A 14,266-nucleotide genomic window follows, 5' to 3' on the forward strand; every position below is an offset into this window, starting at 1 on the left:
CAGCCGGGGACTGGGGCTGGCGATGAGGAAAGGGTCACCGATGTGGAACTTGCGGGGATAGCTAAGTCCCTTAGCGTAGGTAAGGCCCCAGGTCCGGACGGAGTTCCGAACCTGGCCTTAAAAGTAGCTATTGCAGAAGCTCCCGAGATGTTCAGGTCTGCTATGCAGAAATGCCTGGACGAGGGAGTTTTCCCAGAAGCTTGGAAGAGGCAGAGCCTGGTACTATTGCCAAAGGCGGGGAAACCACCCGGAGACCCGTCGGCATATAGACCAATATGCTTGATTGACACGGCGGGGAAGGTGCTCGAAAAGATCATCCTCAATAGAATGTTGAGGTTCACTGAGGGCGCAAATGGTCTTTCGAGCAACCAGTATGGCTTCCGGAAGGGGAGGTCCACCGTAGACGCTATCTTGTCGGTTACAAAAACCGCCGAGAAAGCACTCGAGCCTAAGAGGAGGGGAATTCGCTTCTGCGGGGTAGTGACTCTGGATGTAAGGAATGCATTTAATAGCGCCAGTTGGGCTGCTATTGCTGATGCGCTCTTGCGTCTGGGGATACCTAAGTACTTGTACAAGATTCTCGGAAGCTACTTTCAGAATCGCGTACTAGTATACGACACGGAGGTGGGTCGGAAGTGCTTTCACATAACCTCAGGAGTCCCGCAAGGTTCCATCCTGGGTCCGGTGTTATGGAATGTCATGTACGACGAGGTGTTGAGGTTGGAGTACCCAGTGGGAGTGGTGATTGTCGGATTTGCCGACGATATTACGCTCGAAGTCTACGGTGAAACGATCGAGGAGGTGAAGTTGACTACCGACCACTCGATCAAGGTTGTGGAGGCGTGGATGCGGTCCAGAAAACTGGAGCTGGCTCACCACAAGACAGAGGTGACGGTTGTTAACAACATGCAGTCGGCGCAGCAGACGGAGATCAGTGTAGGAGAGTGCACTATCCTGTCGAAGCGCTCTGTCAAGCACTTGGGCGTGATGATCGACGACAAGCTTACCTTCGGTAGCCACGTCGATTATGCCTGTAAAAGAGCCTCCACAGCTATTGCGGCACTGTCCCGGATGATGTCCAATAGCTCAGCGGTGTACGCCAGTAAGCGCAAGCTTCTGGCTAGTGTTGCTACGTCCATACTTAGGTATGGCGGCCCGGCGTGGGGTACCGCGCTAAGTACTGAATGCTACCGACGAAAGCTGGAAAGTACTTACAGGCTTATGTGTCTGAGGGTTGCAAGCGCGCACCGTACCGTGTCACACGACGCTCTCTGTGTCATTACTGGTATGGTGCCTATCAGCATTCTTATCAGTGAGGACATGGAGTGCTTCGAAATGCGCGGCACAAGAGGCATACGCAAGACTGTCAGGATGGCCTCTATGGTCAAATGGCAGCGCGCGTGGGACAGTTCCACCAAAGGAAGGTGGACCCATAGGTTGATACCGAGGGTAGATAGTTGGATCAATAGGCGCCATGGGGAAGTTACATTCCACCTGACACAGGTCCTTACAGGTCATGGTTGCTTCCGACAGTATCTACACCGTTTCGGGCATGCGGATTCTCCCGAATGCCCAGTGTGCAATGGTTTAGAGGAAACGGTGGAACACGTTTTGTTCGTGTGCCCGCGTTTTCGCACAATGCGTGACCGCATGCTTGCCACATGCGGGGAGGACACAACTCCGGACAACTTGGTCCAGAGAATGTGTAGGGATGAGATTAGCTGGAATGCCGTTTCAACGGCTATCACCCATATCGTCTGGGAGCTACAGAGGAGGTGGCGCGTGGACTCGGAGAATGGCTAGTCCAGATGCAATACAAGAGGTGGTCCAGGGTTTCGAAGTCGGCTTCGTAGGTCATACCGGTGCCCTGCGGTCGAGATCGACCCTTACAGCGATTAAGTGGCCGCGGAGAGGAAGTCCCGGTAGCGGTGCTGTCGTGGCGTCAGTCTACTGGGTTGGATCTGAGCCCGCGGTTGGAAAGGGGTCCCCGGCAAGGGTCGGGGTAGGTGAGACCCTGCTCTCTGCAACCTACGGATGCATCTGATAGGGCCTGAAGGGTAGTAATACCCTTCCTTTGCGGGCAGGTCAGATCGGGTTGCATGTGGGCATCAGTTGTTGATGTCCGCTCAGCAGTAGGGCGCGGGCGGGGTTGACCCTGCCCGCCTTCCGAGGACAAAGGGAGTAGCGAGGACCACTCGGGAAACTGGCTAAGCGCCAGCAGGCTACCGTGATGGACTCTCCAGAGCGAGTCATCGATGTTCGTTGCTGCTAGGCTACGGCAGCTAACCTTGAGGGTGCGATATGCACTAGCCCCTCTCTGAAGCAATACCTTCTTGGTGGTTCCGGAGAGACGTAGGGTTTGGCGACTGTTGTGGGGGTGGAAAGTTTCCCAAACTCTCTTGAGCAAACCGCGTTCGTGTGTGGTAGGTAAGCTAAAAGCTAATGAACTTTATTAGTACACTACAAACAATATTGTGGCCCAACTTACAATTTTTGGTGACCTTCAAACGGTAGGTTCCTATCGCACCAGATCGGGCTTACTACAGCTTGTATGTGCACTGTAGGTTTAAGAATTCTTAGGTATACAACTTTTAGTTACAACAAGATATACTTACAAACTATTCAAGGATTTCAATTATAGTTTCTTGTCTAAATATTACGTGGTGTATGTTGAGCAAACCTTGAACAGAAAACGAATTCATTTTAGGTTAATATTCCGCAAAGTTTTAAACTTATTTATCCTACCTTCGTACTATAGAATTAAGGCCAATATCGCACGATATACCACTAAGTGACAAGTATTTTAGAGTAAGTTTGAATTTTAACTATTTATAGGCTTAGATACTAGTGATTTTTAGAATTTTAAAATAAGGAATTCAGCTGACGACTTTTCAACATGATTTGCACTATTTGATTTCAATGCCTGTTTATCAACTTCGGTTTGTTTTGGTTCTATCGTTCTACGTTCTGCCTAATCTTTCTTCTATACTTTTGCCTGGTCAATCGATCGCTGTAGTAGTCAAAGCTTGACCACAGCGGATCGACCACAGTTGATCCGTTGCAGGGGGGTGACGTGACATCCCCCCTCCCGTGAACCCTAGTTACGTCCCTACATCTCAAGGACTTCCGATTGTGGTTCACCATTCTCCATCACGTCAAGGACTGCCAACTTAACCGCCGGCCGTCGGTGAACTCCTGCAGCTGTACGGACCAGGGCCTGGCGAACTCTTCCGTCCCGTCCGGGAATAACGGCTTCAATTCGTCCTCGTGTCCATTGGTCTTTGGTTGTTCCTCCTACTACCAAAACCAAATCTCCCACTGCGATATCCCGGGTCTCTTCGAACCACTTCGATCTTCGAGTGATTACAGGAAGATACTCTTTCACCCACCTCGTCCAGAATCGCAGAGTCATAGCCTGTGCGAGTTTCCAGCTGCTTCGTAGTACTGCTGGCGAGTCAGCAAGCTCGGTTGGTGGAAGCTTATTTCCACTCGAAGTCCCCAGGAGAAAGTGGTTGGGTGTAATGGCTTCTTCATCCGCTGACTGAAGCGGAATATAGGTGAGCGGGCGCGAATTTATCAAGGCTTCTGCCTCAAAAAGAATCGTTTCCAGGACCTCGTCATCTGGTTTTCGTGGGCCGTCTGATATGGATCCAATGGCTACCTTTACGGATCGTACTAGTCGCTCCCATGCCCCTCCCATATGAGGTGCCGCTGGGGGTATAAAGAACCATTTAGTCTTAGCGGTCGTGAACGCGGTTGCCATTGCGTTGTTGCGCTTATCAATTTCCGTTCTCTCCAACTCCTTGCTCGCTCCTTGGAAACACGTCCCATTATCCGAGTGAAATTCGACCGGATATCCACGTCGCGCCACAAACCGTCGCACCGCCATGATGCAAGACTCGGTGGATAAACTGTGCACCACTTCCAAGTGAACCGCGCGAATGGTAAGGCAGGTGAACAAAGCTACCCATCTTTTCACCTGGCTCCTTCCAACCTTGACCAATACTGGCCCGAAATAATCCACCCCGACATATGTGAATGGCCGAACGAAAGGTTGTAGTCGGGCCGCAGGGAGTGGTGCCATTGCAGGAGGACATGGCAGAGCATTTCTGATTCGGCACATCATGCAACCTTTTCTTACTTTCTCCACCAGGGCACGTAGTTTCGAAATTTCGAAGCGTTGACGAATCTCGTTTGTAACGGTCTCTCGATTGGCATGGCGGAAACGACGGTGGTACCAATCTACAAGCAGAAACGTAATCCGATGTTGCCTTGGTAGGATCGCCGGGTATTTTGCTTCTGTCGATGCGAAGGTTGCGGCACCGATCCTGCCGCGTAGTCGCAGTACTCCATGCTCGTCAAGGAATGGCCAACTTTTGTAGATCGGGCTACTTTTAGCGACGCGATGGTGACGTGCTTCGGGTAAACCTTGAGTTTCCGACAGTATTGCGATTTCTTCCGGGAACGCTTCGGCCTGTGCGACCTTCCACAGGATTGTCTCAGCTCGTGCCAGCTCGTCCTGACTGAGGAAGTTCAGTTGCAGCGATGCACCACTTTGTTTACGGCGGATGTTGTCGACAAACCGAAGCACAAACGCCATTGTTCGCTGTAGACGAGACCATCTACTAAAACGAGATGAATCGATCAGCAGAGATGGCGTAGAATGAGTGTGAACTGGTCGTAGTTCTTCACACGTCGTGGAGGCCACCGTTTGATGAGGCCAGAAAACTTCCGACTGGTGAAAAAACGATGGTCCACTGAACCAAGGATTAGTGGAAGAAACGTCCGGTCCATTTTTCCACTTAGTGGCTAGGTCGGCTGTATTCAATGCAGAGGGGACCCATCTCCACTCCCGGACGTCGGTAGCTGTGAGAATCTCACCAATACGAACGGCAACGAACTTGTTATATCGACGGTGCTCTGATCGGATCCAAGCCAAGACTGTAGTAGAGTCGCTCCATAGAACTCGACGGCTAATCGAATAAGTATGGTATCCTTCGATAGCTTCCATCAGCCGGACTCCAAGGACAGCCGCTTTCAACTCCAGACGGGGAACTGATAAAACCTTGAGGGGTGCTACCTTGGTTTTTGAGGAAATCAGCGCAACTTGAATGCCATCGTCGGTTTCGAGTCGGTAATACGCAACGCAGGCGTAAGCAGAATCGCTAGCATCAACGAGAACATGGAGCTCCAGCCGGTCGAACTTTTTAGGAAACGGAGAGCCGAAATAACAGCGAGGGATACGCAACGAGTCCAATTGCGGGAAGTAACTTACCCATTGGCGCCAATTAAGGAAAAGTCGCTCGTTGATTTCTTCATCCCAATCAATCCCTGAGGCCCAGACATCTTGCATTAACACTTTTCCATGAACCAGGAAGAATGAAACGAATCCCAGTGGGTCGAAAAGGCTCATAACCACCTTCAAAACTTCACGTTTCGTTGGGATGTGGTTCGCATCGAGGATGGGCTTCAAGTCGTCACGGATTGAAAAGGTGTACGTGAAGATGTCGTCCGCTGGAATCCATTTCATCCCGAGCACTGATTCGGTCGTCTCGGAACGTACCAGAGCGAAGTCTTTGGAAGAATCTGGTTCGATCTCCCCAGTTCGTCTTAAAACTTCGTCTTCGTTCGACAAGAAGTTACGAATTTCAAACCCGCCCTTGGAATGGACGAACTTGACATCGTTTACTACTCGTACGGCTTCGTCGATTGTCCGAAAGCTGTCCAAGTAGTCGTCTACGTAGTGGTGCTCTTGGATAGCCGCAGCTGCTCGAGGGAAGTGTTGCGCATACTGCTCGGCGTTAGCGTTCTTCACGAACTGGGCAGAAGATGGAGAGCAGGTAGAGCCGAACATGGTGACGTCTATGGCGTAGACCTGAACGGCTTCATCGGGATTTCGCCGGAATACAAACATCTGAGCACTCCGGTCACTCGCTTGCAACTTAATTTGGAGAAACATCTCTCTGATATCCCCCGAAACCGCTATCGGAAAGAGTCGGAAGCCGCTGAGTACTCTGGGTAGAGGTGTGAGAAGATCGGGACCTTTTAACAGGTACGAATTGAACGAGACCCCAGCGACTTTGGCTGCAGCATCCCATATCAGACGCATTTTTTCAGGTTTCTTCGGGTTGATGACCACTCCTAAGGGAAGGAACCAAGTCTTCCTATGGTCGATAGTGGCTACCTCCGATTCGCTGACTTTGCGCACGTAACCCTTTTGTTCGAAGTCACACAGTTGCTCGTAAATCCGCTGCATCATCGAAGGATCACAACAAAATTTCTTCTCCAGAGCCTTCATTCGTCGGATAGCCATCGGATATGTCTCTGGAAAACTCGGATCGTCGATTTTCCACAGAAGCCCAGTTTCAAACCCGTGAGCTGTACGTTTTGTTGTGTTCTCCAGTAGTTTCCTCGCTCGTTTCTCCTCGTCAGACTCAAGCTTCTCGTTTGCACTGACGACTCCGCTGTTCTCCAATGTAAAAAAGTCACGCAGCTGCTCGTTCAGAAGATCGTCCGAACTTGAGGCTGCTGAAGTGTGGAAGTTTACAGACGCCCTAGCAATTGGTTCCGTTGATGCACGACCGTAGACTCCCCAACCTAGTCGACACTTGGCGGCTATTGGGTCGAACGGTCCTCCTTCACGCAGCTTGAGAGGAACGCCGAGACGCAGATTATCTAGGCCTATCAGCAACTTCGGTTGGACTACATCGTGATCCTCTATGGGAAGTCCTTTGAGATGAGGGAAACGCGCAGCCATCTCTTGGTAGTTGAAACGCTGTGCCGGCAGAAGTAGACGGCTTACAGTGCGCGCCTGGTGGAGATCGTAGCGATTATCACTGTACTTTCCCGATATTTTAAGGCTAACTTCTTCAGATCGCAATTCATTGCGCTTCACGTTTCCTGTCCACTGCAGAGTAAGCGGTTTCCTAGGTCCAGAAAGGTCAAGTTCCTTGGCAACTTTCTCTTCCAACATCGTGATTTGTGAACCCTCGTCAATGAAAGCAAAAACAGTAAGGCTTTTGCCGTTTCCATAGAGTACGACAGGCAGAACCCGAAAGAGCGTGTGTCCTCCCAGGGGGCTCCCCGATGACACATTCACAGAATGAGTGGATGTAACGGGAGCAGACGAAGAGTGTAGAAGGGTATGGTGTTTGAGTCGACATCCTGCAAATCCGCACCCCTGCCACGACTTACACGGCCATTTGCCATGGTTGTTGAGGCAAGTCCGGCAGAGGCCCTTGTCATGTACCTCCTTCCATCGATCCTCCATGTTTAGGTGCTTGAACTCCGAGCATTCAGCAACTCGGTGGCCCTCACGTTCACAGATGCGACACGTTTTTGGGGGTTTGCGTGTGCTTTCTGTTGTAGATGTGAGTGACGGAGCACTTTCGATTGCGTGAGCCTGAATCCTTGCTTTTTCTCGGAGACGCTGCTGCTTTTCGCTGTTCAACTCCTTTTGGAAGCCCGGAAGTTCGAAACTCACTTCGCTTGCCGCGGTGACTAGCTTGCCCATGAATTCTCCGAACGTTAGGACAGTGGCTCGTGGTTGTAGGTTTTTGAACGTGGCCCAGTCCATCCTCATGGGCCCTGGCAGCTTCTCGACTAGCTCCTGCATGAGCATTGGGTTGGCCAGATGCTCCTCTTGGTTCGCGGCTTGAAGGTGGTCAACGAAATTTTGTACCGCTAAACCAAACTCCAGAATTGATTCCGGACGATCATGTCTGGGCCCAGGAGTTCGTCGAATCGTCTCGTGTAGGGACCGGATGAGCAGTTCCGGACGGCCGTACAATGTGCGAAGTGTGTTGATCACTTGCGGTACGTTAGCAGGAAGCAAAAGTCTGCTGCGTACTGCATCTCGCGCGTGTCCGGTGAGGCACCTCTGTAGCCGAACAAGATTTTCAGCATTAGAAAACCCGCACGCTACTGTGGACTGCTCGAAACTGCTGATGAACATCGGCCAATCAGCTGGGTTTCCACCGAAGGGTGGCAGATCTTTACCGACGACCTGTCTCGCGGCTATTTGCTGCGAGCTGAGGGCCCCTGGTTGCTCGATATGCTCTAGAAGATTCATCGGTCGGGGTGCTGGAGAATGATTTGCCGCTGATTCCGGGAAATGCTGGACCGGCTCCGTGAACATGTCGTGACGGGCCGGACGGGGCTGTGGTGATTGGTGTGCTGCAGAAGGATTTGGAACAGCATCGTACTGCACCGAAGTAGTCCATGCTGGTGCATGCCGATGACGTATCGGTTGATGCCGATCATATCCGACATCATTAGAAGTGCAAGAATGATTAAACACCGGAGCATCTGGGTGAACTACTGGGGGAATCGCTAGTAGAGGTCTTGAAGCGGTCACAAACTGCTGGAAAGGCTCACGGACTGTGGAAGAACGAATTTCCTGACATCTGGCACGGTAACTTGCTTGAGGCAAATTCAGATTGGCAGCGGAGCAAACGATCGGCAAACCGGAAGGAGACGGCGGAGGTGGGTGACGAGCTTCTACGGATACTTGACGTAGAGGTTGTGCTGTGGAAGGGATCTCCGTTCCTCCTGGTACATCGATGGGCGAAGCTTCATTTAGGGCCGAAGAAACTAAATCGGCTTGGGGATTGTTAAGTTTTCCAAGCGTATTTCTTTCGGGCGTCCCGTGTGGTAAGTTCACAGCTAACCAATTCGCAACCTTCTCTCGGGAACTTGTTGTAGATTCGACCACGCTACCACGTTCGGAAATTTGCAGGATCACTTCGTTTTTCTTCTCCAGCGATTCTCTGCGTATTAGCTGCTGTTTCAGCAGGCGCGCCTTGTCAGCTTCCAATTTACGCTGCCGCAAAAGTGATTCTTCTTCAGCCAACTTGTTCTGCTCTTCCATCTGCTTCCTCTTTTCTTCCAACTGTCTCTGGGCTTCTTCATGTTCCAGCTTCTTCAATTCTTCTTCTTCCTCTAGCTCTTTCTGTTTCATCTTCGCCTCTTCTTCGATTAGTTCCAATTGCGCCTTCATGATCGACGAGCGATTGCTCGATGCCATCGACGAAACCTTGCTCCCTATGTGCGAGGGAGGTTTGCTGCCCGATGCATTACCCGACGGTACTTGTCTCGATTGCGAACGCAACCGTGATGAAATATTCGAGTTTGCTGCATTTTTGCCGTGGCACTGCTTGCAGATATACGGCCGACTCTGTGTCGATCCAATCACACCAGCGCAGTCAAAGTGCTCCCACAGTCGGCATCGATCGCAAACGATCATGTGGGCGTCGGATGAGTTCGGACGCTGGCATGACTTGCATGTAAACTCCGACCGGCTGTGATGTCCATCCATCCTGAATACCCACGTACAAAAATTCTTTTAGAATGTTGTGGGGGTGGAAAGTTTCCCAAACTCTCTTGAGCAAACCGCGTTCGTGTGTGGTAGGTAAGCTAAAAGCTAATGAACTTTATTAGTACACTACAAACAATATTGTGGCCCAACTTACAATTTTTGGTGACCTTCAAACGGTAGGTTCCTATCGCACCAGATCGGGCTTACTACAGCTTGTATGTGCACTGTAGGTTTAAGAATTCTTAGGTATACAACTTTTAGTTACAACAAGATATACTTACAAACTATTCAAGGATTTCAATTATAGTTTCTTGTCTAAATATTACGTGGTGTATGTTGAGCAAACCTTGAACAGAAAACGAATTCATTTTAGGTTAATATTCCGCAAAGTTTTAAACTTATTTATCCTACCTTCGTACTATAGAATTAAGGCCAATATCGCACGATATACCACTAAGTGACAAGTATTTTAGAGTAAGTTTGAATTTTAACTATTTATAGGCTTAGATACTAGTGATTTTTAGAATTTTAAAATAAGGAATTCAGCTGACGACTTTTCAACATGATTTGCACTATTTGATTTCAATGCCTGTTTATCAACTTCGGTTTGTTTTGGTTCTATCGTTCTACGTTCTGCCTAATCTTTCTTCTATACTTTTGCCTGGTCAATCGATCGCTGTAGTAGTCAAAGCTTGACCACAGCGGATCGACCACAGTTGATCCGTTGCAGGGGGGTGACGTGACAGCGACCATAGGAATATGTTTTAGTGGGTCGAGGAGAGAGTAGTCCTGGCTTCTACCGGCATTGTAGAAGACGGCCTCAACCCCACACTACCCTAACCTTCCTGTTAGGGTGTCTGATGAGCAGATTTATCCCCCTATGGTTTAGAAGGAAAAACCCTTATTAATCCACCTAGCGGTGATGGTGCCTTTCTCGTGCCATAAAATATTCTTTCAACAAAACACAAGTAACAAATTAAGTCCATGGTATGGGAGCAAAGTTCAAAATTATTAAATAAGTTTCTCTCTGAACGATGACATGCATTATCAGGAATCGATCAGTGCAATAATAATTGTTAATTTTGCTCTCATAACAGCGCCAGAGCCGGGAAAGTAACTGTGTACATTTGACACAGCGGTGCGGCTGATCTAGTAGTACACAAATCTGCACTCTTAAAAAATTAGGAATTTGCACATGACGTAAACCATCAACATACGTAAACATTTCATGACTGAATGGCAAATTTGACTCAATTGCACAAGATGTCAACAAATCTATCTGACCAGATAGGTAGAAACAGTTTTACATTTATCATCTATTTCACAACTCGGAGATACAGTCGAGAGGTATAGCACGTGGCTCTCAATCAGCAGATCAAATTTTAAATCTTGTTTGTTTTTTTTACATACGTATGTTTTATCTCTCGCTTCGGCTCTAGCGATTGCTAGCTCGACTTTATTTGTGATAGAAGACGTAAATTTGTCTCAAACGGGCCGCTCCTTTTATGAGCGCTTGCACGCTGACGTCATCACTGTCTCCTTCTCTCTCCTTCTCGGCATCGGTCCATAAAGCCGTCCTTGCCCTCAAAAAAAATTGAGGGCAATGTTTACAAATCGTATGAGAATTCGATGAGGTTATGTTTTTGATGCAAGCCTCTATATGCATCCAAGTGAGTTTTAATTTACATGATTTTTTCTAAGAGTGTGGGTAGGACATATGGACTGTCCAACCCAGCATTTTTTGTGGGTAGGATAGGGTAGGATATGTCCTAGCAACTCCTCGCGCCACTTTTAAAGTCTTTAAAAATATCACATCACAAATACCACTTTGTCTGTGGAATACAGAACATTGGGCTTGTGCCTTTGGTATAGTCAATTTTACGAAACGACAACAGTGTTGATATTGATATTAACACTCACGGGCTTGGGCGCAACCTCCTGTCAAATTTTCATTCTTGAAATGAGCGATCAGCTGATTGAAAACGAAAACGTGCACTCATGCAGAAATATTTCCACTTGGACAATGAGTTGGTCTTACTTAAAATTTCCAATTTAACGCCCAGATGTATGCAACTTAGCGTTATCACTTACCGTTACCTGACGTGCCATTGCCTTACTACATTCATACACTGAGGTAAATTTCTACTCAGTCACTGAGTTGGTCCTACTCAGAAAAAGAAAAGACTTTTATTTTCTTACTCAATTTCCGTTAAGTTAAAACTGAGACAACTCAATGAGTTGCCTCACTTCTAACTGAAACTGAGCAGGAAAAAAAATAATTTGAAATAAATCCATCTCAGTAACTGAGTAGAATTTTTTCTCTTAAAACATCTTAAAACCAAACGGCCAATAAGAACATTTATTTCTCTTATAAGAAAAGTTCAAGGAAAAGTTATGTAAGTGAATACCCATAAAAAAAACGAAACGTTTGGAGTGGAAGGGGGGTTTGGGATAGTTTGACTCGTAAAAACGCATAGAAAACCCCGTGCGAGAGGGGGTGGGGATGTACATTACCAATTTTAGTGTGACGTACGTAATGGATGCTCCATGATGACTGTTTTGATGATTAAACAGCATCCTGTTCGCCAGATACACGTTTGGGAACATGGCAAAAATTCTTGAGCGTATACATCACGCGTTGAAGGGGAGGGGGGCTTCAGCAAAGTGTGAAAGTGTGAGCATTTTTTTTAGAGTTCTCATACAAAAAGTGTGACATAGGGGGAACGGGGTTTGAAAATCGGCAATTTTCGCGTGACGAAATTTATGGACGTTCCCTGATATCACGTTTCCGAAAAATGATGACGGATGTTTGAGCCGTTTGCTGCACATGAAGTCGACTCGTAAGAGTGATGCACGAATCAGATCTTAACGCAGCAAATCAGCCGCCGCCGTTGAATGTGGGTCTAGCCATCGCTAGAACCGGATCAATAGATGAATCATATATATAATGTGGTCCATTCATTAAATAGCAGTATGACATTTAAAACTATCCTAGTTTGACAATTTAAGGAATACAAGAAATTTTTATTTTTATCTAAATTTAATTTGACTCTGAATTTGGAGTAGAATCGCATTTGCCACGTGGTTTAAATTAAATGTAATTTTGAATATTAGTTTCCTTAAATTATTGAGCTTGAATTTCCTTTAAATTTCTTTGAATATTCGCGACAATTCAAAAGTTCTGAAACCTTAAAAATTCCGAGAAATGCCTGAAATTATGTTAAGTATCGAGAATTTCCAATGTCCTAGATGCATACGGATAGAGGTATCTTTTACAGGTTTGTTTTTACAAACTGATTTATACAAGCTGTTGCAGGCATGTGGCTAAACTTCCGACGTGGTGGAACTGCTCATGTAGTTCATTATGAATTTCGAGCTCGTTATTAATAAAAAGCTTAGAGCACGATTACATATTACGTAATATTTTGAAAACCATTATGAACTGCATGGGAACTGTATGAAATGATTATGTCTTTTGCTGCTTCATAAGGTTAGCCTTTTGTAATTCTCTAAATCAGTTTGCAAATCTTACGGTTGCGTTCTGGCGGAATCTGAAGCTACCCGTTTCCACAGTAGCCAGATGAGAATCTAATAAAGCGCGTAAATAAATACCCAATTACTCGCATACCTACGCGTGTTCGAGAACGGTTTTGACGACCGCCACCAAGGTATCACGCAATCATAATCGATGAACCACCGAATTGCCTCTGCCTCTGTTATAACTATCTGGAATATATGTTGAATTGGTGCCGGTAGTGGGATGCAAGGTTTTTACATATTGTAAGATTGAGCATGACGTTTAGTTTGTGGAGAAAAGCAGAGGAAGCGAAATTTCAAAGGAATTTGAGGTGGCGGGGGATTTGTTTTCAGAATTTCTCACGGTGAAAAAACTAATGGCCGCTCAACCAGTTTTGACATCTAAGACTACCTTAGAATATGTAAATACCTTGATGGGATGCACTTCAAAACTAGGCCCAGTTTCGCGACGAAACGCGGAAAGGCAGTATCCGCGATCAACTACACTGCACCGAAACCCCCCGCCCAAGATCGACTGAGAGGCGATACGATCACGCCCCTTAACGACATTCGGTCGGAAACTGTATGGCCCACCAACCGAATGATGTCATCCTAAAACCGGATGACAGTGATATGAAAATAAAATATCGACCATATGGTCGAGCAATCTTCTTTTTTAGCGATTGATAATATTAATGTCACCGCTATCTTTATCAAAAATGATGTACTTAGTGACCGGAATACCCTTGCGGGCAACCTTTTCAAAAGAAGTTGACGATTGCAAAGCAATATCGTCAACGACCCGGGTGTCACGATCAAGGAACTTGTTACGCTATCGATGGATAAATTCGATGCATCTGTGTAGCCTTCCCTATGCAACTAATATTCATTCACATAGCGTACGTCGGCTCATACGCGAATAAGATGATCGTCATCCGCTTTTTAGGATGATTGCCGTATGACTGATTCGTCATTCGAAAACACGATTTTGGTAATTTGGACTGGATGGTCAGACAAATCAGTCGATTTCGGGATGGGGTTTTCGTTCAGTGTAGGTAAATATCCTATACGAACGTAATTTAAAACGAAAACCTTCGGCTGCCTCCCGCCCGTCACTTAGCATCGCCATCGCTAAGGTTGGGTGCTATGCAGTGAGGTTGGGTGCTATGCTCGCTAAGCAACCTCCACGCTCCACCTAGCCCATGCACTCGGGTGGGTTTGAGTCGGCGTCGAAGCGCTGGGTATGGTCCACTGCACGAAATTATTCTGGCCTGCTTACTCTCACAGAGAATTTGACGTTTGAGAGGTGTCGGCACCGAAATATCAGGATAAGTTGCCATCATCACACTCATACGTGGTTCGTTAGTGATGGGTGACAACTCTAGGCTTTTTTTGCTTATATGTATAGCACGTTAGCGCCGCTCTTTCGTCGTC

The 14,266-nt window shown here is 47.3% G+C and overlaps 1 protein-coding gene across 1 annotated transcript; it reads right to left on the reverse strand.

Moving 5' to 3' along the window:
* Nucleotides 1-3,779: 3,779 nt before the first annotated feature.
* LOC134289433 (uncharacterized) lies at nucleotides 3,780-9,316 on the reverse strand. Its single transcript, XM_062855245.1, has 2 exons — nucleotides 3,876-9,316; nucleotides 3,780-3,813 (listed from the first exon to the last, which is right to left on the reverse strand). Exons 1-2 carry the CDS (start codon nucleotides 9,314-9,316, stop codon nucleotides 3,780-3,782), a joined length of 5,475 nt encoding a protein of 1,824 aa, XP_062711229.1.
* Nucleotides 9,317-14,266: the final 4,950 nt, after the last annotated feature.

Source organism: Aedes albopictus, chromosome 1 (genome assembly GCF_035046485.1).
Source record: "Aedes albopictus strain Foshan chromosome 1, AalbF5, whole genome shotgun sequence".
Classification (NCBI taxonomy): domain Eukaryota; kingdom Metazoa; phylum Arthropoda; class Insecta; order Diptera; family Culicidae; genus Aedes; species Aedes albopictus.